We start from the raw sequence: 26,256 nt of genomic DNA, 5'->3' as shown, positions 1-26,256 counted from the left end.
AGATAAGAGAAATTGTACCATTCATTGAAAATTGTGGACTGCTATCTTGACAGAAAAAAATACATAGATTATAATTAGAAGTGAAAAAGGTCTGATATATTCATAACTTTACTATTGATATAGTGTCATTACAAAATGATCCAGATATATAAAATGAAACGAAGGGTGTATTTTTTTGTTTCTTTTTACTTGTTCAATTTGAATTTTTTATTTGATCCTTTTTACTTGTCACTTTTCTGAAATAAAAGGAAGTACTCCTCTTTCTCTTTTTACTTGTTCAATTTTGAGTTTTCGCTCATCCCTTTTTACTTTTCATTTTTGACAAATTAAGACTCGCCTTGTCCCTCTAGCTTCACCCAGCTGTAACAACGCAAAATGTGAAAATGGGCACAAACAGGAAGTTACTGATGGAGTACGCGTAGCATGGACGTGCATACATTATTAATAAAAAAGCAGGAATATTGTATTTATTTTTTTGGGATTATTTGATCTATTAAGACTGACCCCCAAGCACGTGAATACGCGCTCTCTCTCTCTGTCTCTCTCGTTCTCCATCCATTGATTGCTAGCACGAAGGGCGGATCCATAATTTGATTGGGTAAGTTTCTGCTCTTTTCTCTTCATATCCCTTTGTTAATGGAATCTCCATCTCTGTTTTTCGCACAAATCATAGCTGTTCCTTTTCTATATTTTCTGTCGGATCCTAATTCCGATTCAATTTCATCGCCGATAGAGAACCGCCGGCAATCAATTAGGTTTCAGTTACAAATCGTGTATAACCCGTTCCATTCGATTTCAGCCCCAAATCTAATGCTGATGCAGCTTTCTGTAAGATGATGTACTGTACTGTAGTTCCTTTTGAAAGAAATAATGAAGCTATAAAGGATGATTTCTCAGATTAAGATAAAGTCTTTGACTGATTGATTATTATTATTGTTATCATCATTTGTACCGGCTTAACTTGAATTTCTGTAAGAGGTTGTTTACAATTAATTTATATATATACTGCCTAGATCTAAATTAGTCTGTTCGAAGGGCTTTTTGTGTTAATGTTTGCTACTGTGTGTGGACAATTTGATCATTAATTTCTTTAGTAAGTCTTTGAATATTTTGTCTTAGATTATAACGGACTCTCTACTCGACAGTGAACTGGTTTAGTTATAATCATAGAGAGAAACAGCTGGAATATATGTGGTAGTATGCGTTTATAAACATGGAATAATCTAGGCTAAATGCATGGTACTTTTCGATTGCTAGTTGTGGTTTGCTGCTTCTTAGTGAGCTAGAGAAGTCCAGTGGCGGATCTAGGATTTAGAGTCCGTGGGTGCCAAATAGACTTATCGATTAACAATTATAAAAAAAATAAAAAATGTGCCAGCTGTTTTTCCTTAAAAAGCGTGCTTGGAGCCTTTTTTTTTCTTAAAAAACGTTTGCAACAAATTTCTCAAAAAAATAGGTACAAATGGGATTCGAACCCGCAACATCAACCTTCTAAAGTTGCCCTCCTACCGTGGCACCACAAGCCAGTTTTGTTCTCTGGGTGACACGCTTTATATTTATATAAATATTATATATATATACCTATGTATATATAGAGTTTCCGTAGAAGTTCGGGGGTGGCGTGGCACCTCCACACCCCTTCATAGATCCGCCCCTGTAGAGAACTGTTGAAGAGTGCTTATTATTGTTCTTGCATATAGTGATGCATGTTTGACAGTTAGCTCAAGCGTATGATCAAAGCTAATTCAGCCAGTTGATTGATGTTTTTTTTTTCTTTTTTTTTTCATTTAGAGCGTGCTACATATGAATAATGTCCTAAGCTGTTTTAGGTGTGCTTTTTGATCTATACCATGACATCGCACCTTTTGATAGATGAGGGAAGTGTGAGAAGCTATAAATGTCATGCAGGAATATGGGTTGACTACCATCTATCCAACTGGATGCATTTCCTGATTTCGTATTTCCAGAAATATTTGGTTTTTGACCTGAAATACATGAACTATTTAGATTTCTCAAAGAAATAAATTTTCTACTCTAGGAGTTAGTCCAATTTTGACACAGTTTGTTAATAGTGGTATTAATTGTATGAACATTATAGGTTTGTATTTTACTGTTCTGGATAATATGGTGCAAAACACTATATTACATATTGTAGCCTGCCATTGCATCATTAGCCAGGAAGAGTGAAACATGAAGTCTGAGCTATTGCATTTCTTGTGTTTCAGTGGTCTTGATTTGAGATCACAGTTTGCTTTGTGATGTTGGTAGTTCATTGGAAAAGGCCTTTTCTGTTTCCTTAACTTGGGAGAGCATGCGATGGAAAAGTTTTCTAGAAAAAGAAACGCATAGGGGTTTCAGAGTATTTAATTCATAAATCACCTGAGTTCTTTTTGAAATGTGGTTTTTACATCCTAGAGATCACCACTTGTTTAATCCTTGTCATAACCTCTACTAAAGGAATTGACATTTGTTTCATATTTCATCACTTACATGCATCTTGACATTTGGTGCGTTTTCCTTTTTCTCTTGCCTATAGACTCTACAAATAAGCTTCTCAAGGCCAAACGATCTACAAGTTTCTTTTTTGAAGAATGGTCTATCTTGTTGCACACAAGTATAAGTGACACTTTTTTAACTGACAAGTGCAGTGGTTGAATCTGGGTGGTTGAAAGAATGTCAGGCATGGAGGATGGAGCTGAAAAGTCAAACCCATCCACCCAACAAGAAGTTGTGTTCGAACCAAGATTTTTTGTTTTCATCTTACATTTTAGTTATATTACTGATATATTGACATAAGTTATCCTTCTGTTTGTTATAGGAGGAAGTTGTTAAAAAGAAATATGGAGGAATGATACCTAAGAAGCCACCTCTAATCTCAAAGGTAAGTCATAGTATTTGTCTGCTAGATTGTTACTGTGATTGGTGGCACAGTAAATATCAACATTTTTTTGTGAGTATTGCTTCTATCTGTGTTATAAACCACCTCTTTTGTTTTCAGGACCATGAGCGTGCTTATTTTGATTCTGCTGACTGGGCTCTTGGAAAGGTATTTTTGCTCTTTGTACTCTTTATGATTTCGCTGTAGTTGAAGTTTATACAGACATTATATTAGTATGATGATCACCTAAACCTTTATGATGGTTAATGATCACAGCAAGGTGCAGATAAGAAGCCCAAAGGTCCACTGGAGGCACTTCGCCCAAAATTGCAGGTATTTTGTCGCTTATGTGTCCTCTGAAGGAATTAATCATTTGTCTAAGGCTCTCGATTTTTCTGATAGGTTAATGATTGATGAAACAATTTATTTGACATAATTTCTTCTTTGATTGACATTTAAATGTGATGTTAAAGAGATCCTATGGTCATTTGGGATCATTTGATGTTTCAGTATTTATATACCTTTTGACTTTATGGTTGCATAAGACTTTAGTTCAAGAAATTTTGTTTTTGGTCTTTCTGGATTCTTTGGTTCACTTCTAATGTCTAACGTCTCTTTTGAACTTTTAATTCTAGCCAACACAACAGCAAACACGATACCGCAAGTCTCCTTGTGCTCCATCAGAAGGTGAAGGTAAGCAAGATGATTGATTTTGTTTATATACCGACTTCTTGTTCATGTAAATTAAGTTTTTGCTTTTGGGGGAAGGACCTCACAAAGCATTAACAGATGGAGATAGTTACTAAGTTGGGTTGTTCACTGTTGAGTTATAGTTCTTTTGTCCTGATAATTCTGAAAAGTTTTATGACCTTGTCTCCTGTGTCTTTCCTAGATGGAATTGCTCCGTCGGAGGATCCAACTGCAAATGAATGAGAAGGAGATGTTGACTCTTTGTCGAAATGTCATAAGCTGTTTACATATCTGCTCTTAAGAATTTAAAAAATAAAAATGATTCACGGGGTGTTTCAACTTTTACTCGAGGCTGGTATTGTGTTGCTGTAACATTGATGTAGGATATTTTTCTTATGCTGTCTAATGAAACGAGTTTCCTGTTTGGGTCTATCCATCCTTCCATGAATTTATTTTAGTACTAGCTGCTAAAATGATTATGTTACTATTATTATTTATTTACTTGTATTTGTGTTAGTATTACTTTAAGCATTAGTATTGGTGAATCCATGGTTTCAAGTTATGGTAGAATGAAATCCAAAATAAAATTAGCTATGCTTAGTGGTAACATGAAATTGGAACTTGAAGTCTGCTGTGTTAATTCGAGTGGTAACAAACGCATCTAGATTTTCTTTTATCCATGATCTCCAGCCAGCTTGTGTGCACTTCGATTAGTTTCACAAGGTAATTTCTACCTTTTACTAGTACAAATATTGCCAAGATTTGGACAGATGTGATGTAATCATAATTTTTAACCCCACATCATTGTCAATTAGGCACTCACCATTGTGTACTTGAGAGAATTTTATTGATTTCGCATATAATATGAAACATCCTAAGAATTTAAGGATAACACAACAAAGCATTACACTTTTGAATGATTGTAGTTGGAGCAGTGGTGTTCATTGATCCATAATAGTCCCTTCAGAATGAATCACAAGTCTAGAAATGTCTCCATGCCAATTATGGTAAACATTATGTCCATTTGTCTAGCAATAGAGATATATTCAACAATACTATAAGTCTCTATGTCTATTCGACGTTCTTTCCTTTTTTCAACAAAAATTAAAAGAAAGCGTAGAGTTGACTTAGAGCAAGTCAACAACAACTGCAAGTTTCACATAGACCTAAATACACTCTTAATTCCTTGTTCTTGCAAAGTCATTTCTTCCAAATCTCGAAAAACATTTATTCCATGGCTGCCAATATCCAAAACTCTGATATAGAAATTTGCAATGTCATTTCAGAATCAAAGAGAATCGCCACTTCCCAACGACGCCATTTCAGAGCTCTCTCTCTTCTCTTCTTGTTTCCTTTCTCTATTTTCACATACCTCTTTCTAAATTTCGAAAAAACAATAATCATTTCATTCATCTTAGCCTTATTTGTCATAATATCCGCTTTTTGTGCTGTGGCTACTATAACATACACTACTTTTCATGGATATAACGGTCAACCTATCGATCTTTCCTCGATTCTTTTCTCCATTTTCCCCTTGTTTCTTCCCTTTCTTTCTACTTTCACCCTTTTACTACTCATCGTGGCTTTAATTTCCATATGCCTTGGCCTTGTGTTCCTTTTGATCTCCAAAGGAATTCTACTCATGGGGTTTGACATGAATTTGAATTCATTTTACTTTAATTCCTATGTTTCAATCATGATTGTAGTTGGAATATTTTTGGACATGAAGTGGATGTTAGCAAATGTGATTATTGTGGCAGAAGGTAAAAGATGCTATGAACCTTTACGTAGAAGTGCTTATTTGATGAAAAAAGTGAAATGGGGGGTAATTTTGTCATTTCAGTTTCTCTCCGTCGCTCCGGTAGGGTTTTTTTTCTGGAATTGCGGCACTTTTTGGCTGATACATACCGGTGGTTGGAGTAAATGGTTGAACATCGTTTCTTTTGCAATGGACTTGGTGATTTACTCAGCATTTTTTACATTGTTCTTACTTCCTAGTTTGGTTCGAAATGTGATTTTGTATGTGCAGTGCAGGGCCCTATGTGGGGAATTTTTGGAAGACTTTTAATATTATAGGTTCAATTTTCTTGATTTTCCAAGTTTCATTGTCTTAAGTTCACATGTAGTGAGTGTGTAAGTGTATTATAATCACTTGACGAGCTATATACGATCTTTATTTAATTTTTTTTGTATTCGTTCTCCCTACAAGCTTCAACCGCACCCAAAAAATAAATAAATAGTAAGTGAGTGCATTTCTTCTTTTGGTCATAGTTTTCCTATTTGTTATGGAATCTTCAATTGTTGGTAATATGGTAAAAATATTGTAAAAGTAGCAAGATTGTTTATTTTTATCGTATTTCAACGTGAATAATTTGTATTTATTTTTTTAAAATAAAATTAATAAATATATGTGCGAATAAATTGATAATAGTACCACATGTTTTTATTTCTCTATTACTTGATTAAGAAGATGACATGTTGCAATTGGAACAAGACTGGTTCTTAATAATCTAATATGCTCAAACTAATATTTGAACACAATTTTGACCACTTATACGCGAAACATATATTTTGCTTTTCAATAAAAGATTTTTCAGGCATAATACATAAACTGAACGCTTAAATTTATATAAAGTTAAACAAGTAAATATATATCTTATATGAGTAAATATCTCAAAAGGTCACTCAAATATGTAAAATTATTTGAGAAAGTCACTCAACTTGATTTTATATCAATAAAGTCACTCAACTTATGGATTTTCTTTTATAAAATCACTCAACTTAAGCTATTTTTCTAGAAAATAATTATAACCAAAAGATAAAAGAGATAATTGCACAAACTATCCTTCAAGTTTAGTTTTGTAATACTTACTTCCAATATAGTTTATAATATTATGTTTATCTCTCTTATTTTATATAATTTTAAATAATTATTTTATTTTTAATAATTATTTTCTTAACCTAATTATTATTAACACAAAAATTTATGATTTAACTAAATTTTCCTTTATCATATATTATTTAATTTAAATAGTTATAACATCTTTTGTTCAAGTTATCAAAAAAATCTAACTTTGCAAAACAAACTCAATTTTTATTCTATATAAATATGCACGCCACACTAAATAATATCATATTAAACACTAATATCAAATATTTGACCCACAAATTAAAATGAAATTTTAATTCAAAATCACGCAAACAAAACTACTGGAGGGATATTCAAAAAGTAGCTAGTATCCAATATTTAGTTGAAATAATTTTTTGAAAAAACTTTTGCAAAGTGGGGAAAAAATGAATGGTTCTTTTTCTTAAAAACATCTCAGGTTGACGAAGGAAGAAAAAGAGTGAAGAATTCGGGGGCGGGGAAAAAGAGGGAAGAATTTGAGGGGGGGGGGGGGGGGTTACCTTAGCCTCATTTTATCATCCATGTCCAATTCCAATTGGGGTGGGAGGAGATGATTTGGTTTCGGAGTCATCGAATTTGGATTTATTTGATTAATTTTGATGTATTGGTGTATATGCATTTTATTATCAAAATAAAATATTAAATGTATATATGGATGGGTATAAATTATGGTAAAATATGATGAAACCCGAGCCAAGTTGAATTAATGGTTAATGCTTAGACAATTGAGTTGATATTAATTAAGTTAAGACAATTACTAAAAATAAAATAAAATAAGAGAAATAAGCATAATATTAAACTACAATAGAAGTAAGTATTACCAAACTAAACTTGAAGGGTAGTTTGTGCAATTTTTTTTTTTAATCTTTTGGCTATAATGATTTTTTAGAAAAATAATTTAAGTTGAGTGATTTTATAAAAGAAAATCCATAAATTGAGTGACTTTATTGATATAAAACCAAATGACTTTCTCAAATACTTTCATACACTTGAGTGACCTTTTAAGATATTTACTCTCTTATGTGTATTATGTCATATAAGATGCGTGAGTCTATATATTTAATTTTATATAAATTTAAATATATATTTATATATAATTAAAATTAAATGACATAACTGTTAGCGAAGATCACGTCAAAGAGAACGTATAAGAATATGCCTAAAATAAACAGATATTCAATCATAATTTTGTTTCTCAGGTAAAATTTAAATTTTTTCAACAACTATTTCCAAACTTAACTGAACCCCAAAACGGTTAAAGAAATTAAAAATAGATATATTAAACGATTCCATCACGTTTCCCAAGGATATTCCCTTAGATTAGGGACTTGATTGAGAAATAAAGTAATTAATAAGGGCTGTTTTGGAAAAAGAGAAAGTCACAGGGCCAGTGTGACACAAAAAAAAAAGTGACAGGGAAGACTAGGGTCTCTCACAACTCTTGAGGCAAAAAACCGGTACCTCATTGCTTTCTAAACTCGCCGGAGAAAAAGACGGAAATGCTCGCCGGTGTTCTCCGGCGTCCATAATCATTTCCGGCAACAACGTCATCCAGATCTCCGGCAGCAACAATGGCGCACCACAACAAAACGACGTCGTTGATTACTCAACAAGTTCCTCTAGTCATAACACTCAATTGCATCGAAGACACAACGTTAGAACAAGAATGTCTCTCCGGCATCGCAGTAATCGAACACGTCCCACTCAGCCGCTTAGCCGAAGCCCGGATCGAGTCAGCTACAGCCGTACTTCTTCACTCACTTGCGTTCCTTCCACGCGCGGCACAACGCCGGCTCCGTTCATGGCAGCTTATTCTCTGTCTCGGCTCCTCCGACCGCGCTGTCGACTCAGCTCTCGCTTCTGACCTTGGACTTTCTCGGCTTGTTCATGTAGATGTTAACCGCGCTGAAGAGGTTGCGGATACTGTTATGGCTCTTATCCTTGGTTTGCTTCGCCGTACTCATCTTCTCTCTCGCCATACGTTATCGGCTTCCGGCTGGCTTGGCTCCGTTCAGCCCCTGTGCCGTGGAATGCGCCGCTGTCGCGGCCTTGTACTGGGAATTGTTGGTAGATCTGCGTCTGCAAGGTCTTTGGCTACCCGGAGTTTAGCATTCAACATGAGCGTGCTTTATTTTGATGTTGAGGTAGTTAAATTGATGAATTCGGTTAAAAATGTCAACTTTTCAGACTAGATTTCACACTTCAACTGAAATATATCAATCAATCAACATGATCCTGCTATATTATGATGTTGAGGCAGTGAAATTGATGTATTTCGGTTTAAAATGCTGACCTTATGACTAGATTTCACAGCTTAACTGAAATATATCAATCAATCAACATGATCCTGCTATATTTTGATGTTGAGGTAGGAAAGTTGATGTGTTTCGGTTGAAGATTTCAAGCTCTATGAGTAGATATTTCATTGCTTAACTGAAATATATCACGTAAAACTACTAAAAGTTCACTTTGGGTGTCCCTGTATAAATAGCACAGTGAAGGGAAATATCAAAGCATAGTGAAGGGTTGCTGATTTAAGTATTAGTGTTTCATATCAATGCGTGCTAACAGTTTTTATTTCTTAAATGCTTACAGGGAAATGGAAAAATGAGCAGACACTCTATTAGATTCCCACCTGCTGCCAGGAGAATGGATACCCTTAATGACTTACTCGCTGCAAGTGACCTGATATCATTACATTGTGCTCTAACAAACGAAACAGTTCAAATTATTAATGCAGATTGCTTGCAGCACGTAAAACCTGGTAATTTTTTCTCTGGATATGTATCTGTAGTAGTTTCCTGTTGCCTCAATCCCACATTTCCCCTCTCAAAGGGGTGACTTGTTGATCATTTCATGCAGGGGCGTTTCTTGTTAACACCGGTAGTTGCCAACTGTTAGATGATTGTGCTGTGAAACAACTTCTAATAGAGGGAAGCATTGCTGGCTGTGCTTTGGATGGTGCTGAAGGGCCACAATGGATGGAAGCATGGGTATGATGAATAGTCTTAGGGTATGATTGAATGTTAGGAATATATTTGGTTAAATAGCTCTTTTGTTGAATTTCTGTCATTAATGGCATGATTGCTAGTAAATAATGGTGAGACTGAATTTTCTGTCCGATGTTTCTTCAAAATGTCTTTCTTTTGTGCAAGAGAGAGTGAGAGGCCAATTAATAGCTGAAGCTCTTCTACAAATGGTTTGCCCAGGTGAAATTCATAAACCTGTGAGGGATGTGTACTCATTTAGGAAATTATTGAGAAAGTTGGTTATTGCCTTACTGTGAAAGCTTGCTTGTTTGATAGATATTGTCCTGTAGTTTTGAGATTGAAAATTGGGTTGCACATATTGAACTGAATTAATTTTGAAGCACTTAGAATGAACTCTATTCCAAGGTGTTATAGCCCTAAGTCCATGCATGCTAGTGATTCTTATCCTTAACTTTTAGACCGAACTCCACCTGATGTATATATTCACTTAGGAACCAAAACATGTATGGGTGTAGTCTAGCAGGCATCCTTAATCTCCTGCCTCGTCAAGGTGTATGCCTTCTCGAACACTTGTTTTGGTGAGAGATTAATGGATAGAGAAGTGTTTCAGGATGCTGTTGAAATACTTAGTTGTTCTGAACTTTTTCTTTTTGATGACAAGGGAAACCCGCTACCGCTACCTTTTGGGTGCGCACAGTTTACCCTGCACCTATGCAATAGCTCGCAAACCACATAAGAGAGGTAACCCGCACTAGGCAAGCCCGGTGCGACGAGCTTTTTGTTATTTGTTCTGAACTTTTTGTTACTCCTTTATCTTGTTAGCTCCATAAATAAAGTTGGGGAAGAGATCTGGCATTTCATCTTCTCTTATGGATGATGCCAAGGTTATGATCCAAGTCCAACAACTTGAATGTTGTTGTTTTCAATTTTCTTTTGTTATTTCTTCTACTTCTGCAGTATTTTATATTGTTGCATTTGAAGGCCTTTAAAGTGATTCATTATAAAAAAAAAAGGCCTTTAAAGTAATTAGGGTTGTGACTTGTGCCTCATTGTGACATTTTTGCAATGCCTGCTCTACTTTCTAGAAATCTACCTGTCCAACAACAACATACCCCGTGTAATCCCACAAGCGATCTACTTGTCCATGAGTAAAAAATCTAATTCTCCTATCTGAAACACTGACTCTGATAATTCACTTGACTTCTGTAAAAATCTGTTTTTTTTCCTATAACTATCTTATATTTGTCCTTTTACAAATTTAAGCTAATAGAAAGAAAGGAGAGAAAAAACTCTGGACAATTTATAATTGTAGAGCTGTGTCGATACTATCAAATCTTTGCCCTAGTATCACTAACCAAAAGTAGTTTCTTGTCGATTTAGTATAGTCACGTTGTACAAATACTAAGTGGTATTTAATCAAGTTGTTCTGTAAGAAATTGTGTCGACTATGAGACACTATGAACTCATATATGTCTGATATTTGAGTGGGCCTGGTTAGACACGTGTAGAGTGCTTATAAAGATTTACTTTTTTGAATTTTAAGTTTTGTATACCCTTGGACTTCGAGGGGTGTGAAATCCTTTTTCTTTTTGCACCACTTTGTTTCTAATAGAGGCAGGGGATTGAGGATTATTAGGTGGAGATTGCCAATGTTTGTTGGTGGTATCTGTTTGTCACATCTGGATTCTTGGACTTATGTTAATTTAACATCAGCTATATTCTATTTTGAATATAGTCCTTGGTTGGTTTCTTTTAATTGACGTAAGTGGATGTATCTTTGGATTAGGTAAGGGAGATGCCCAATGTCCTGATACTGCCGCGCAGCGCAGATTATAGTGAAGAGGTGTGGATGGAAATAAGGGAGAAAGCTATTTCTATGCTGCAGTCATTCTTCTTGGATGGTGTTGCTCCAAAGGATTCTGTGTCCGATGAAGAAGAGGAAAGTGAGATAGGGTATGACAATGAAGTTCACCAAATACAAGATGTTGAAAGCGCGTTGCAGGGTTCTCCTAGTCAGCAGGCCATTGAAGATGTTGCAGAGAGCTCTCAGAAAAGATTAGCGAGTGTCTCGAGGGAATCACCTAGTCAGCTTCAAGGCTCCATGGTGTCTCAAAATAGTTCTGGTAGATCTGAAGTAAAGAGAAGCCGATCAGGTAAAAAGGCTAAAAAGCGGCATGGGCGCCAAAAATCACAACACAAAGTGGATGAGCACTTGGCATTTGAAAAGGAGAGTACGTCACACCATGAAGATGGGGCAACAATGAGCGGAACAGATCAAGGTGTGAGTTCCAGTTCACGTTTTGCTTCTCCGGAAGATTTAAGAGGTAGGAAGACATCAATTGAATCAATACAGGAATCATCAGTGGAGCAGCTATCAAAAAAAGGCATAAATCTCAGCAGAAAATCTTCAGAACTGCTGAAGGATGGTTATGTAATAGCTTTACATGCAAGACATCATCCCGCTTTGCATGTCTCCAGACAAAGAGTTAAAGGGGGTGGTTGGTTCCTCGACACAATGCCAGATGTTACAAAAAGAGACCCAGCGGCACAGTTCCTTGTGGTTTCTAGGAGCAAGGTATGCCTGAAAAGAAATTTTCTTTTCCAGTTGCGGTAGAGCTGCCCTCTACCTTCAGTTTGTGGGGAACTATCAGCATAGTGCTTTGGGTTGTGTTGAGGGTGTGGGTGAGGAGAACTAGGAGCCATTTGGGCAACTTCTGCAAAATGTTTGAAAAAATGTTTCAGAAAAAATTTGCGCAAAAAGAAAATATATGGATTATTGTAGTTCTTTTTGTGTGTTTTTGAGAGTAGAGGAACTCGTTGCCAACTCCCTCAAGCCACGTATAAATATATAGTTTCTTCTAAAAACTATTCTCAGAAACTTCTAGAAAAAAATTAAAAAATACATTTTTTTCGGCAATAGTTTTTTCAAGATTTCAAAAACATTTCCTCAAACAAATGCTTTGTGAACACATATAATGACTCTGAGGTTCTTCTCTTTCAGGATACAATTGGGTTGAGATCATTTACTGCTGGAGGGAAGTTGCTACAGGTGTGATTTATCACTGTAATTCTTGTTATAAGACATCGTTGACCAAACCATTAGGAAACTGCAAAAGCTTTGAAGTTAAATTGTTGCTTCTACATGCTAGGAACTTTAAGTTTGAGATCACTTACGTATTAATTCACTTGGACAAACATAAAACTCTGGATGAATAGTTCTTATATTTATTTCATCAGAATAATTCTTATTTTATATTTAGAATTTTTTTACCCCTCTCCGCAGAAGATGCTGTAGCTTTCCAAGTGCTCTTTGTTCTACATCCTTAATTTTGGTAGTTATAAAATACTTTCTCCATGTTGTAAGTTAGCATCAATAGCTGAGATAGAAATTCATTTCCATATATCTAGACCTTGCTGTTAAGAAGCTATTCGCTCCAAAATTTGAGGGAATTTTGTGTTGGAGAAGTTCTAAATTTGTCGATATAAGAGGTTAACATGTGCAGGTATTCAATAGGAATCAGAGATATTAGATTTGTTGCACCCGTTCTATTGTGGATTTCTAGCTTGCTTGATTTTATTGGTATTCATATAGAAGTGGTGATTTCACCTTGACCCCGATTTTGCAGATAAATAGGAGAATGGAATTTGTATTTGCAAGTCACAGTTTTGATGTTTGGGAGAGTTGGACATTTGAAGGCACTATGGAAGAATGTCGACTAGTTAACTGTAGGAATCCTCTGGTAAGTTCTTGTTCTGCTTCAGACATTCAGAACTCTAGCTCCCATGCCCCCCATTGCATGATAGTTACTTACTGTAACCATTTTGGTAATATGTCCCCAGTACATCTGTTTTCCCTTTCTTTGAACTGTGGTTTTTAATCGAGTGGATTACATCCATTGTGAGATCAGTTATTTAAGAATGCTTATTCTCTATCATCCACTTTAGAAATACCCAATATTTTGATGTTGCCATCACTGCAACCTGTAGGCTGTTTTGGATGTACGCGTTGAAGTACTTGCAGCTGTTGGAGATGATGGTATCACTCGATGGCTTGACTAGGCAGTTTCTTGAACCACTGCGCATGATTTTTTAACATATGCTGTGCTGATTCGTTTGGAATGTTTACCACAAGTAGTTTTGTAAAGCATTGAGTCTCCCTCAAAGCAAGAGTTGTAAGTTTTTAAATGTAACTTTCATTATTGCCTCCTGTCAGGGTTCTTTCTTTCCATGACAATGGCTTATTGTATTTTGAGGATTCAAAAATAGGCTTGCCTTTTGTTTTGACTGTTGCTTTTTTAATGGACATTTGCATGCTTTGCGAGTAATGAGTAATGTAGTATATAATGATACTTTATAGCTGTTAACTTAAAACCTTCAATCCCTGTAGCACCAAAGTTTTGTTCCAGCATAAGCAAATGATTATTACTAGGTAATTTCTTCTCATATATCTTAGACAATTCGTGTACACACATTTTGAATAATCCGTTTTATCCAACGAAAATCTACATGTATTATACTGGAAATTAGATATTGTACTTACTAATTATGCAAAACTTTATGTTGCAATTTGCAAACAAAATGTTAATATATTATTAGATAGTGAAATTTTATTTTTTAATAAAATATGTGGTCAATCAGTGATCCCTTAGCTCTACCTTTTATCTGTACCTAAGTTCTACCCATTAGCTATGTGTGAACAAAGAAGAAGGAATATGCCTTTAAAGCCAAATCACTAGTAAATAAATGATTCTCCCTCTATCCCTAATTGCTCCTTGCTTATAAAAAGATTTATAATGAGAATCCGTTGAAGCTTATTCAAGATTGATCTTTCTTATCCGAGAGTCTTGTCAAACTCTCTGTCACTGTAGGTGCAACATAGGTAGTAGTGACTGAAAGAGTTGATGCGGCATGATCGCGATTATAAGCGTCCTATTTAATTTAGGGATTTAAGGACTAGGCCTGTTGAGGAATTGAGCTCACTTGCTGCACTTCCTCCCCAAGGTCCGGTGCAGGGGACATGTGCAAAAGTCCTCTAAAGAAAGAGGACGACAGGGGAGAGGCCGTGCTTAACAAATGAGGACGGTTGTCCACTTTTCCTTTTTTAGTTGTCTCTAATTACTTGTTCAATTTGACAAATCAAGAAATGAATGTTTATACCTATTATACCCTCAATTAATTAATTTGAAAAAGGTAGAATTTTCTTGAAAATCTTAAGTTTCTAATTGAGGAAAGGCTCAAAATAGTCTGTCATCCTCAAAGTCATCCTTGAGTTTTCACATGGAGCACTAATAGTCCCTCATGTTTGCAATATTGGTGCACTTTTGGTCCTCCTCCAAAATTTTGCGTATTTTTTAACATTGATTTTATCCATAACTTATGTATGAGATATTCAATCGTCATTTTATATATTTAGTAGAAATAATAACTCCATATGAGAGAATATGAGAACACACCTTGTTTTGTTTAGTAGAAATCGTATTGCAGGTAAAGTCGAGAGGTTCATCACGATAATTTCACGTGCAATAGTATAAATTTTTTCTTTTCTTCCAACGTTATATGTTAAGATGTTCTTAGTTTAACTGCAGTAATATTTCTGCTGAACAAAACAAGGTGTTCTTCTTATCACCTTCTCTCACATAGAGTTATTATTTCTACTAAATATATAAAAAGACGATTGGATATTCCTTACATGAAATTGTGAGCAAAATTAATGTTAAAAAATAGGCAAAAATTTAGGGGAGGACCAAAAGTGCACCAATATTGCAAACATGAGAGACTATTAGTGCTCCGTGTGAAAACTCAAGGATGACTTTGAGCCTTAACCCAAAAATGAGGGACTATTTTGAGCCTTTCCTCTTTCTAATTCATCCACTTCATAATTAATAAGGGTAAAATGATAAACTCACCATGTCAATCATTGTTTTTTCTTAATAGGTGTGTCAATTCAAAAATAAACATATAATTAGAGACAGAGGGAGTAATAATTGGAAAATTGATTAATCTTTTTTTACGTAGGGTGAAGTTTTTTAATTTTTTGTAGATGAGGTCGTGTGGTTAAGGACATCAATAACATCATATGTAACATGGATAATCCTAATTGAAATTTTGTCAGAAATGAATTAATACTAACCTAAAGTTTTAAATTCAATCTTCTTATTTTAGATTACAAGAGGGTAAGAATGAGACAATCAATTAGTAGATTTATGATAGGCTAGGGCACGAAACTACTAAAAGAAATAAATAATGTAGCGATTCATATTTTCTACAATGAAGGCAGGCAAGCTGACAATAAGAATTATTGTAGCTTGCCCAGAATGTCCATATATACCAAGAGTTTATTCACTTAACCAAAAAAAGAGTAAAAAATCAAGTGGAAAGGCTATCAGCTGACGGCTTCTTTGTGAAGCGTGACTATATCTTTTTTTGGTTTTTCAACTCCCTGCTAATTTTTTTTCTATATCCCTAGCTATAACTCGAGACCTCTGATTAAAAAAACACAGTCTCATTCACTACACCACATATTTTGATTGATAATGCATCAGCGTGAGTCACGACTATATCTTTTAAAAGAACAAGACCAAATAAGATTAAAAGGCATACTTTGATTGGTGATGCGTGACTATATCTTTTAAAAGAAAAAGACCAAATAAGAGTAAAAAGCAAGGACAAGCGGTAGAAAGGAATGGTAAATTGTTTCACCCTTAACAAAATGTCTCAAGTTCAAGTGAGAAAATTTTGTTGGGAGTGTGTCACTCTTGGATGAACCCTGCAACTCCCGAATGAATCTCACAATGTGCAATTTAAATTTAATCAGTGTTCCAATGTAGAGTCCGAATACGAGACGAAAGAAAGGGTGGGGATGAATATAACTTTTAAAAATGTGTGGTTATTATAGAGTAAGTATGGTCCCCACTGGTCATACTTTTATGATACACACAAAATAAAACTTTCTAGAACCTGCCTTGAGAAATGCAAAACTCATTTCCACCTTCCAATTAATTACACGTGGACGTCCATGATCACAATTTTCCCTCCATTTGCAATAATGTCGGTTAATCATCTCTCTTCTTATATATATACACATTTCTCTGTGTAACTTCAATAAATTTTCATTTCATAAACGAAACAGAGCAGAGAGAACACTCAAAAAGCTGAAGTTTCTGTTTCTATATTGATACATAACATATGGTGTCTGTATATCCAACACCGCCGGGTCAAAATTTTCACTACATGGGGGATCCGATGAAAACGGGTCTTATGGGTTTGCATCCGGTACAATCGGGTACTAGTATACATGGGAATTTGAATTTGGATTCGAATACAGGTTTGGGAGTGGTGGTGTCCGATGATCACAGCAAGAAGACACGGAAGCCCTATACGATTACTAAGTCTAGAGAGAGCTGGACTGAGCAGGAGCATGACAAGTTTCTTGAAGCTCTTCAATTGTGAGTCTCTCTCTGTTTTTATTTTAGCTCACGGCACTTGTTTGTGTTTTGCTGTTTTGTGTGTGGTGGATATTACTAGTTGTTATTGTTGTGGAAGTTGAACAGGACTAGATAAAAATGGAAGCTTTGCACTTTTTAGGTTATGTTATGAAATGGGAAATTGTTAAAACATTGGGGGTAGGTGAAGGGGAAATGGGGAGGGGACAAGGATGGACGCAGGAGCTCTGAATTAGGGGGGACGAGGATCAACTTTTAAGTTATATACATCTGCAAAGTTGCCATGAGGTGTAACAGGGCCAATGAGGATTCATATAGCCAATCCCAATTTGCTTGAGATTAAGGTGTAGTTGTTGTTATATCTGGTGCAAAGTCATCCTAGCTATTGAAAAAATTAGCTAGTCTTAATTATATACAGCACCATCTCCTGACCAGCTTCAGTAGATCGAAAAGTAGGAACCAAGAAGCAAAACTCATTATCTCATATTTTTAATAAATCTCACTCTCCTTAATTGTCATTGATGGTACATACTTGTTAAAATCAAAGCTACATATCAGAGGTAAGGAGAAACATATAGGCCGCATTATAAATGCAAAGTCTAGTCCTGGTAGCGTTGACTTTGAGTAGGCTATCAAAGCTACTTACTAGTAAGAAGAAAAACAAAACCAGTCTATACTGGATGGTAACAATCTTTTGGGGCTTGGCCAAACTTCAATGGAGGGAAAAGTGGGAGCTGAGAAGAAAAGTTCCCCATCTGATGTTGTCATCGATGTTATGCACTTACTATAATTAAACCTTGATAAGTGTAAAGAGAAGTCTTTCAAGTGTTTATTCTTTCGTAGACTATATTCAACTTTGCCACTGTAGTAAGCTATGTGCCAACACTTGTGACCTCTAGCTGAACAAGCTAATAAGAAATCGAGGCTGGGATAGTTTTCGAGGTTTAGCTTTAGGATCATGGATAGTATCTATTCTGGAATCTCAATTCAAGAGTCATGGAAAATGCATATCCTAAATTATTGTGACTTGTTCTTTCAGGTTCGACCGTGATTGGAAAAAGATTGAAGCATTTGTTGGGTCGAAGACTGTTATCCAGGTAATTTGTTAGTCAGATGGCTCTTATTTGTTGACTTATTTGTTCTTTTTTGTGGCCTGAAAGAATATCTGATATCTGATGTGTTCTGTAGACAAAATAAATAACGTTTATCTTAGTTATCTAGCGAAAATTTTCCTTCAGATTGAGAGTGTATTTTTATCCTCAGAGAAGTTAGATCCTAGTTGTGCAACATTTGCTTTTCTTGAATTGACCAACTGTGTTCTACTTAATTATGCAGTTGGTGATTTAGGGTAGTTTGTGTTTCTCCTGTTCTCCCTTTACCTTTTCAATGTGTGTGAATTGTAAGCACAAAGAAATGTGTGTGTAAGAAACAACAAAGACGGTAAAGAAAACTAAGGATGGGAGTGGACTCTGGACCGGAAGGATGGTAAAGTGAGTGGTAGTCAAAGTGATATATAAACAAATGAAAGTAAAATCTAGGTATGAAAATGTTGTGTAGGGAGATACAAAATGTTGGCAGTACTTTCTCTTGGATACTGAGGGGAGCCACCTCTTATTTCTTGTTTAAAATTAGTCATGGTGTCCCAGAATGTGACTTAAGTATCTCTCACCTGGATGCAGATATATTATCATATTTCCTCATCTCCTACCTCTCTGTTTAACTACCAAGGTATGCAGGATAGAAATTTTTTTGTGGGAACGCCCAATGGCTTTCTTATATGTCAATGAAGACTTAAATTCACCCAAAACGTATGTATATGTATGTCTATACATACATATAAGCAATTTTCTTATAACTGTTCGACAAAACTATTCTTAATTATGTTATTTCTTTTTGCCCATCAGCATTTGACATGATACTTTTTTTAAAACTAGAAAAAAGTGCTTATCTTTTGTTTATCTTGTGCTGACCCAAGACAATTTGCTTAGAAGTGTGCTTAATTATGAAACTTGCCATTTTCTATGACTTATCACACGTTTACAAGAGCCCTTAATGGTATTAAAACATGTAATTGATGAGGACTGAGGAGCAACATCTGTTGTATGTTGGTGACAAACTAATATCAGCTCAATGTCTATGCCGATTGTGCCAGTTACCTGGTCACAGTTTCACTATTATGTTTTATATTTTGATATGTGTCAATGTACTAAAGAGCAAGCTATGCAGATACGTAGCCATGCACAGAAATACTTTCTGAAGGTCCAGAAGAGTGGAACTAGTGAACATGTACCTCCCCCACGCCCAAAGAGAAAAGCTGCTCATCCTTATCCACAAAAAGCTCCTAAAAAGGGTAGGGACAATGTCAATCATCTGTTTGTTTGTTACAAGATATTGGACTGAAACTAATTGTAGCTTGTATTGTTGTATCTGCCTTCGACAGTTATGTCCCAAGTTGGCAGCATCCAATTTCAACCTCCTGGTGCTTTGCCTGAACCAGGATTTGGTATCGGGCCCGATCCTTTATCAGTATCTGGAAATACAATTAATTTTACTCCCTGGACTTACGACAGTGTGCCTGCCATCAGCACGACACAGATGAGAAAAGGTATGTGTCTGTTGATATTAAGGAGATATAAGTAATTTGTAGCGCCTTGCTCAAGAAAAACTACAAGTTGAATTTTGTTGTTCTCAGATGACGCACAATTATCCAGTGGAGGAGTCATGCAAAATTGTTGCAGCAGCAGTAATGAAAACATCCCTAGGATTAATAAGACTAAAGAGAGCAATGACCAAAAGGAGAGCCAGAAGCAAATGAAAGGTGAGTATTTTTGTTGCTCAGGATGTGTGTGATCTGGCCCAGTGTAAGCTGGTGAAATATTTGTGACACTTGCGCTGCCTGTGTAGGCCTCTAAGCTGTCTTTCTCGGTTTATTAATGTCTTCTTAGGTCAGATCCTTTTCCGTCACGCTTTCGGTGCATAGAATAATTAGAACAAATTTCATCGATCAAAATATAAATCTGTACGGAACATGCATTGGCTTGTAAAGAAATTGTCAGTTTGTGCTAGTGCCCACTAACATGATGTGAAATGCTCAGTAGAACTGTATGTTAAGCAAAGCATTCTCTTCTGCCTCAGATAGGTTTTGGTAATGATCTTTCCCTACTAACCTAAGTAGTGTGTGACAGTTAGGCCTAAACTGGGTGTTAGTTGATTGGCGGGTGCTTGGGATGGATTGTGGAATGCTTGTAGAAATGTTGAATTATTTGTTTTTGGAGTTTGATGTTGTTTCAGTCGATATTTAGAGCTATTTACTGGTGGAAAAAGATTATCTGACCAACTGAACCTTATGGTGAAGGTTCCCCCATTGTGGAAATAGAACAGATTTCTATGCTAAGCCGTTTATTTGAGCAGCCCCAACTTCTTTAACTTTTCCATCTCCAATACTTCTCTTCAAGGGTGGAAGAAACACTGGCTTCCCCCTCACGCTCTCAGTTGCATATATGGATGGCTATTCCTAGATGTAACAAGGAATAGTGGCAACATTTCTTTTGCCTAATAGTGGAATTTAGGCAAAGGAATTGTTCATGGGTTAAAATCAGGTACAAGAAGGAAACAGAGAAGAAAGTGGAAAGTACTAGGAAATCTAAGGGGAGCCAGGGAGATATTCCCGGAAAAGAAGGTTGTTAGGACGGACTGAGAAAATGTATTATCACATGACATTTGTACCGCATTGCACATGATAGCTGTACTTTTTGCAGCTGTGTATATTTACATATTCTGATAGTAGTTGGGTAGCATTCAGTCTGTTGGGGTAACCCTGAGGGGTAGCTCAGCTGGTAAAGGCCTGGGACAAAGTCCTTCAGGTCGCCGGTTCGAGCCCCAGCAGGGCCACTGGAGGCATTACAAACCGGCCGCGTCTCCAGGGCCCCGTGGAACTAACCGTGGTGGACCCGCCTTGAAACAGCGGGACCCGGTGGGTACAGCTAGTCGGGTTCGCAAAGCGACGCCCGGAAACCACGGTAAAAAAAAAAAAAGAAAGTCTGTTGGGGTAAAGGGAGCAAATTTATTTGTCCTATATTGCGTGTAAGCAGATGGAAAAAGGCTATATTTGGTTTCCCCGTGCTCTTTATTTTATCCTCATTTAGTTCCATCTGTTCATGTCACACTAAAAGGATGTGTTGCAGTACCAAGGCAGAGATCACTGTTACTTCTTTCTTTGCAGTTATTTTTATCTGCACAAAGCTTTATTAATTCAACAAATTGATTTGTTTTCCTTTGCTTTGTAAATTGCAGTTATGCCAGACTTTGCTCAAGTTTACAGCTTCATTGGCAGTGTCTTTGATCCAAGTACGAGGGACCACTTACAGAGATTAAGAAAGATGGACCCCATTGATATTCAGACGGTATGTTGGAATTGATTTAGCAGACATACATATGTTGATGTTAGTTCCAGTTTGCATTTCACGTGATGTATAGTTGTGAACAAAGAAAGGTGCAGAGACACTTATGTTGCATGTTGTAACTCTGTACATGAGGTGTATATCCTAGCTTGGAATTGAGGCGTCGTTGTGTTTGTTGTATATGAGGTGTAAATCTTATACTCGTCTGATCCTAACTGAGATGACCTTCTTTGACTACCATGTTGATAAAGAACTTGAATGGTTAATTTTATAGGTTAACATTAAATAGACAGAAGGAATTTCTTTCTCTCTCTCTCCCTCTGCAAATTGCAGTAAAGCCTTGGTTCCTGGAGTTTTAGATTCTTCGGAATAAGAGGGGATGTTAACTTTCTTTAATCAGACCTCAGATATCCACTACTGCATGCTGCATGTTGACATGGAAGTCTATGAATTGCTTCATCTCACTTGACTGAAAGATACTGTTTTGTTGGTTTGCAGGCACTGATGTTGATGAAGAATCTATCCTTCAATTTATCGAGCCCTGAATTTGAGGATCATGTAAGTCACAATCTGTGGATTTCATCATATCTGAATAATCAGTAAAGGCTTATGTAATGTGATCTAGTTAGAAGTCTCAAGGTCTTAATAGAGCTGGAGGAATTACACTTGGTCCTTTTGGAGAGGGATTATTTTTCTGTTTTACTGTGTTCCTGATATGTTAAGTCTTATTTTCTTTGAAGTATCTTGTTGTACCCGTGATGCAATAGTTTGTAGTGTTAAGAAACCAAGTCCAACTCTACAAAATTCCTTTTTTTTAGGGATCTTCATTTGCTGAGTTGGACTTGAGCTCAGGTTGTCTTGGGCTTTGCCCACGTATAACTCAGGCTACGGTGTCTAAGCTTGCTGGGATCATGAGTCTAGATGTGAACAGGCGTTCTCAAATTATAGTTGGGAGCCATCTGCGTTCTCAAATTATAGTTAGGAGTTACACTTGTGACTGATTTTGATTTACTATGTAGGCACTAAATACCTTTCCTAGATGCATCTCTTGTTTTCACTCTTCATTCACCTGGCCGCATGCATCCCTTCGGCGGCCCCCTCTGTAGTCACAACCAAGGATCCTTTGTTTGCAGTAATGACCTTTGATTATCACAGTGTCCTTGCAATCTTTTATCTTTTTCTATATTTTACCATTGTTCTGTGTGGTCAACGGCGTCACATCTTCTTACCACCCCTTTATTTAGGTTCCGCCACCACTAAGTTATCTTAACTTGGTTTTTGTTTTGTTTTTTGTTTTTGTTCTGAAAGTTTATGGCATACTTTGTAGCGAGTTTTGAGTTTGGAAAGGACCTCTGGATAACTTTTGTTTTAATCTTTTTGTGGGAAGTTCCATTTCTGGATAGTTCTTGGCTTGTTAAGCACATCTTGGCTCAGCTTCCAGAAATATCTGTTTAAAATAAGCTGCTCGGAAAAAACTCAAACCTGATTCTTTCTAAACCGAGTGTGCCCCAAGAAACCTGTCACGAATACGAGAATCTTCACATAATAGAAAGAAAATAAATCATTTATAAATGCTAGTTGTTCCTGTTGGCCTAAGGACTTGCAAGTCTTCATGCTATTGAGATTAAATTTTCTTTTATTCTTTGTTTTTGACGTGGAAAGTTTCTTCAGTTCAAATCTGTGTACCTACATTAGGGTGTTATTTTTAATCAAGTTCAAAAGAAAATAAGTAGTGGTGGTACATACCAAATTGACGAAGTCTTTGTAGAAGCATGAGATGAATAGTTACGCTTGGTGCTCCAGTATGTTTTTTGCAATTGCTTTCAGAAGTTGTGGTTGGGTTATATGGCTGAAGTTGTGCGAGGCAAGAACTTGTACCCAGCCATCACCAAGTGGAGGCAAGAACCGGAAAGAGCAAGCCAAGCTGAGCCGTACATGTGTCGTTTCTCAAGGTCAATGAATCGAGGTTAAACTTGACGTGCCTGGGGCTCAGCTTGGCTCAGTGTATATGCATTCTTATTTTCTCTCTTCTTTCTGTGAAGAAAGTAAACAGTACAAATGGATGTTGAGATGGATAAAAAAGAATTCAAAATGAATTATGATCTGGAGTGACCTCGTATATCCATTGGGGTATTTCACCGTCCTGTTTTCACTAGGATAAATGTTGCATAGCATGAAAGCTAAATGAATTGGTCAATAATCCATTGTTTATCACTTTATCTTTTGATCTTATTCGTTATCTCATGCTTGGTGCAGAGGAGGTTGCTTTCATCATACGGCTTGGGTGCTGCAAAAGATAAAATGGACCTTCCTATAAAAACTGATTTCAGAGGTAACGCAATCCAAGCTGTCTAAGAAGCTGGAGGAAGGTTCAGATGATTCGTGGTCATTGCATATGATTGGTGGAGACAATGGTACGAAGGGAACCGTGTAATGAAAAGATGTGCATCTAGTATGTTCATATGCTTCAAACTTGCAAGTTGCTCGTATGTTGCCATCTCCATCCTGTATATATCTAGCTGGGGGAACAATGCGGGAGTAGTGAATGTTTTGAGAGGTTGTATGTACTTGTGGAGAGTAGATTATATAGGGCTTGAGCTGTATTATAGGTAGATTATGTAGTGCTTGTGTACGTTGTATGTTGTGGAGGGCTAGCTGTGCCCCTCATTGGTTTTGTCCTACAAACGCCCAATGAATCAAACTTTGTAGCAGTGTATTTGGCATGCTTGTTTGAGATGTTGAGAAGAATCGAAAATAACCTTTTGTGGTTCGAGTAAATGGATCAATGATATAATGCTTGTGAAAAAATAGTTTAGGTGGGGAGGAAGCAAAGTGTTATAATAAGGGGTACTAAAAATGAGCTCAAATATTGAGATAATCTGCCCGACTTGCCCAAGAATTTTAAGTTTTAGTTCATTTGAATTGAGTCAATCTTAAATCACTCGATTCTCAGCCCCACTTTAAGATCTTCAATTTCAATTTGTTTTAAGATTTTATTTGCATTAATGTAATGTATGTTTATATATTGAAGGTATCATTACTATTTATTTTATATTCTTTAGGATTTATTTATTCATTTTTTAAAAATTGAGTTGAAATTTAATTAACATGTTAAAATTATTAAGGTTAAGCGGGTTAAAATGGGTGGGTCATGATCCAAATTCGAGTCTAATTCATTTGAGTTCAAATTAAACTTGGGCATATCAAGACACAACTCAATAATTGAGACGTAGTGAAGTGAACTTGCTAGATCATCCACCGAAGGCATTGACATGAGAGTATGTAGCACGATGTTATTTTTGTTCCAAAACATATTTGTATTTAACTTTGCGCGACTGATAGTTGGCAGGAGAAAGGATGGGAAGAAGATGGCTTAGTAATTGAGTAGAAAATACAAATGGAAGACAACTAATTATTATCCTAAATTGCCATTCAAAGCACAAATGGCTCAGAAACTTAATCTTTCACTACTAAAAATATGATTCAGTGGCTGGGGAACAAATCAAACACTACGTACTAGCTATTTTGACCTCTCTAAAGAGGAAAAATATATCAAAAAAACTACTGCACCTTTCATGCAAGTCAATCATTGAAGTAGTTAAAGAATTCACTAAAATTCTTGATGAATAGAATGAACCTGCCTAAAGTAATCAATCCAATCCAAGATCCTCAATTCTTTGAACATGAAATTATCCCATCTATTTTGTCAACAACTTTCTTCTTCATCTCTGTCATTGTGCGATCCAACTCCTCAAGTTCAGTCATACCCATATCATCAAGTGGCACCTCCAGTCCCAACGTCTCATCATCTTCATTTGTCCCAATCACTGCATCCTCTGCCTCTTCATGAACCGGAACAACTTCACCGAGCTCTGGAGCAGACATGGCAGCAATGTAGCGGTTCACCACGTTGTCAACGGAGGGATGGCCGAATGCAAAGATATTGCCGGCCAAAGAAAACGTGATCACAGCCGCTTCAGCGTCGCATCTTTTCACCAACTCCTTGGTTTTCTTAAAAAGACCTTGTCTACGTTTTGTGAAAGTGGTATGCCTTTTAGCCTTATCCTCAATTCTCTTGATTTCTACTTTTGTACGTACCATGATTGCCAGAAATTAACCTGCAATTTTTGAAAGGGTTTAAATCTAGGGTTTAACTTTTCTCCACGTAAAAAGAAGAAGAAAAACGTACTGGTAACTAGAAAATTAAACCCTAGATCTTCTGGACCAACAATCCAACTTTCTACTAGAGATCGATCACAATTTTATAAAGTTAAAACCAGTTGAATAAGAATTCATACAGAAAAAATCATAGACAGAAACTACTAGTACAACTAATAAACAAAATATTGGGACGGATGATAGTATAGAAACGTGATGATTCCATTGAAGTTGATAACAAGTTAGTACAATCCAATGGATACAAAAATTACTCATACGAAAGTAAAATCAACAAGAGCGAGCGAGAGAGAGAGAAAATCACCAATGGCCTTTTCTCTTCTGGACGAAGAACTTGGCTTTGCCGCCAAGCAACAGAGAGGCGCCCTTTTTTGTTAATGCGAGAGGAGGTAGGGGGATGAGGGTATTGCGACTCTCTTTATATAGGGGCGGGGGAATTTATTTACTGAATTTGAGGTTTTTTTATTTTATTTTATTTTTTAGTAACATATCTTATTTAAAGGTTTTAAATCATCATAATAATTAGGGGTGTTCTGGATAAAAACTTATCCAAATCAATTTTATTAATTTGGGTTTGGTTTGGTTTTATAGTCTTAAAAATCGATAGTATTTGGTTTGGTTATTATTTTGTTCGAAAAAATCAAAGAAGTAACTAAACCAAATCGACAAATTATATACATAATTTCTATCATTATACGTACATAATATATTATTTTTATTATAACAATTCTAAAGATCTTATATATGTTTTTATCAAAATGTATTTCTAATT

General features: G+C 36.1%; 4 protein-coding genes across 5 annotated transcripts; 3 read left to right on the top strand and 1 right to left on the bottom strand.

Moving 5' to 3' along the window:
• The first annotated feature begins 461 nt into the window (after window positions 1–461).
• Window positions 462–3,994, top strand: LOC125816922 (uncharacterized). Of its 2 annotated transcripts, XM_049496589.1 has the most exons (7): window positions 467–598; window positions 2,649–2,727; window positions 2,819–2,881; window positions 2,999–3,046; window positions 3,155–3,211; window positions 3,514–3,571; window positions 3,771–3,994. In XM_049496589.1, exons 2-7 carry the CDS (start codon window positions 2,674–2,676, stop codon window positions 3,809–3,811), a joined length of 321 nt encoding a protein of 106 aa, XP_049352546.1. In that variant the 5' UTR covers window positions 467–598; window positions 2,649–2,673; the 3' UTR covers window positions 3,812–3,994. The 2 variants fall into 2 exon arrangements, with proteins under 2 accessions (XP_049352545.1, XP_049352546.1); XM_049496588.1 differs by having other exon boundaries at window positions 462–598; window positions 2,819–3,046.
• A 3,874-nt stretch (window positions 3,995–7,868) lies between these two features.
• Window positions 7,869–13,791, top strand: LOC125816921 (C-terminal binding protein AN). The gene is made up of 7 exons (XM_049496587.1): window positions 7,869–8,620; window positions 9,072–9,240; window positions 9,339–9,469; window positions 11,253–12,041; window positions 12,468–12,515; window positions 13,093–13,206; window positions 13,454–13,791. The coding sequence occupies exons 1-7, from the start codon at window positions 8,048–8,050 to the stop codon at window positions 13,523–13,525; spliced, it is 1,896 nt and encodes a 631-aa protein (XP_049352544.1). The 5' UTR covers window positions 7,869–8,047; the 3' UTR covers window positions 13,526–13,791.
• Window positions 13,792–16,453: 2,662 nt separating this feature from the next.
• Window positions 16,454–24,056, top strand: LOC125816444 (protein REVEILLE 6-like). Its single transcript, XM_049496050.1, has 8 exons — window positions 16,454–16,911; window positions 17,948–18,005; window positions 19,135–19,258; window positions 19,349–19,513; window positions 19,601–19,726; window positions 21,202–21,311; window positions 21,807–21,866; window positions 23,565–24,056. Exons 1-8 carry the CDS (start codon window positions 16,652–16,654, stop codon window positions 23,661–23,663), a joined length of 1,002 nt encoding a protein of 333 aa, XP_049352007.1. The 5' UTR covers window positions 16,454–16,651; the 3' UTR covers window positions 23,664–24,056.
• Window positions 24,057–24,977: 921 nt separating this feature from the next.
• On the bottom strand, window positions 24,978–25,849 carry LOC125816441 (MADS-box transcription factor 47-like). The gene is made up of 2 exons (XM_049496047.1): window positions 25,789–25,849; window positions 24,978–25,426 (listed from the first exon to the last, which is right to left on the bottom strand). The coding sequence occupies exon 2, from the start codon at window positions 25,407–25,409 to the stop codon at window positions 24,978–24,980; it is 432 nt and encodes a 143-aa protein (XP_049352004.1). The 5' UTR covers window positions 25,410–25,426; window positions 25,789–25,849.
• Window positions 25,850–26,256: the final 407 nt, after the last annotated feature.

The sequence above is a fragment of the Solanum verrucosum genome, unplaced genomic scaffold (genome assembly GCF_900185275.1).
Source record: "Solanum verrucosum unplaced genomic scaffold, falcon-dt-bn FXZP01000261.1, whole genome shotgun sequence".
NCBI classification, from domain to species: Eukaryota; Viridiplantae; Streptophyta; class Magnoliopsida; order Solanales; family Solanaceae; genus Solanum; species Solanum verrucosum.
This window is presented reverse-complemented; position numbering and strand designations above follow the sequence as displayed.

What these genes read in the sequence shown, in the direction of transcription:
- LOC125816922 (XM_049496588.1), top strand. Translation starts at nt 2,674, where the DNA reads ATGTCAGGCATGGAGGATGGAGCTGAAAAGTCAAACCCATCCACCCAA. An exon ending in ACCCATCCACCCAACAAGAA is followed by an intron (nt 2,728 to 2,818) that starts GTTGTGTTCGAA and finishes TGTTTGTTATAG; the next exon opens with GAGGAAGTTGTTAAAAAGAA. An exon ending in CACTTCGCCCAAAATTGCAG is followed by an intron (nt 3,212 to 3,513) that starts GTATTTTGTCGC and finishes TTTTAATTCTAG; the next exon opens with CCAACACAACAGCAAACACG.
- LOC125816921 (XM_049496587.1), top strand. Translation starts at nt 8,048, where the DNA reads ATGGCGCACCACAACAAAACGACGTCGTTGATTACTCAACAAGTTCCT. An exon ending in CACAATGGATGGAAGCATGG is followed by an intron (nt 9,470 to 11,252) that starts GTATGATGAATA and finishes TCTTTGGATTAG; the next exon opens with GTAAGGGAGATGCCCAATGT. An exon ending in CTGGAGGGAAGTTGCTACAG is followed by an intron (nt 12,516 to 13,092) that starts GTGTGATTTATC and finishes CCGATTTTGCAG; the next exon opens with ATAAATAGGAGAATGGAATT.
- LOC125816444 (XM_049496050.1), top strand. Translation starts at nt 16,652, where the DNA reads ATGGTGTCTGTATATCCAACACCGCCGGGTCAAAATTTTCACTACATG. An exon ending in ACAAAAAGCTCCTAAAAAGG is followed by an intron (nt 19,259 to 19,348) that starts GTAGGGACAATG and finishes TGCCTTCGACAG; the next exon opens with TTATGTCCCAAGTTGGCAGC. An exon ending in GCCCTGAATTTGAGGATCAT is followed by an intron (nt 21,867 to 23,564) that starts GTAAGTCACAAT and finishes TGCTTGGTGCAG; the next exon opens with AGGAGGTTGCTTTCATCATA.
- LOC125816441 (XM_049496047.1), bottom strand. Translation starts at nt 25,409, where the DNA reads ATGGTACGTACAAAAGTAGAAATCAAGAGAATTGAGGATAAGGCTAAA.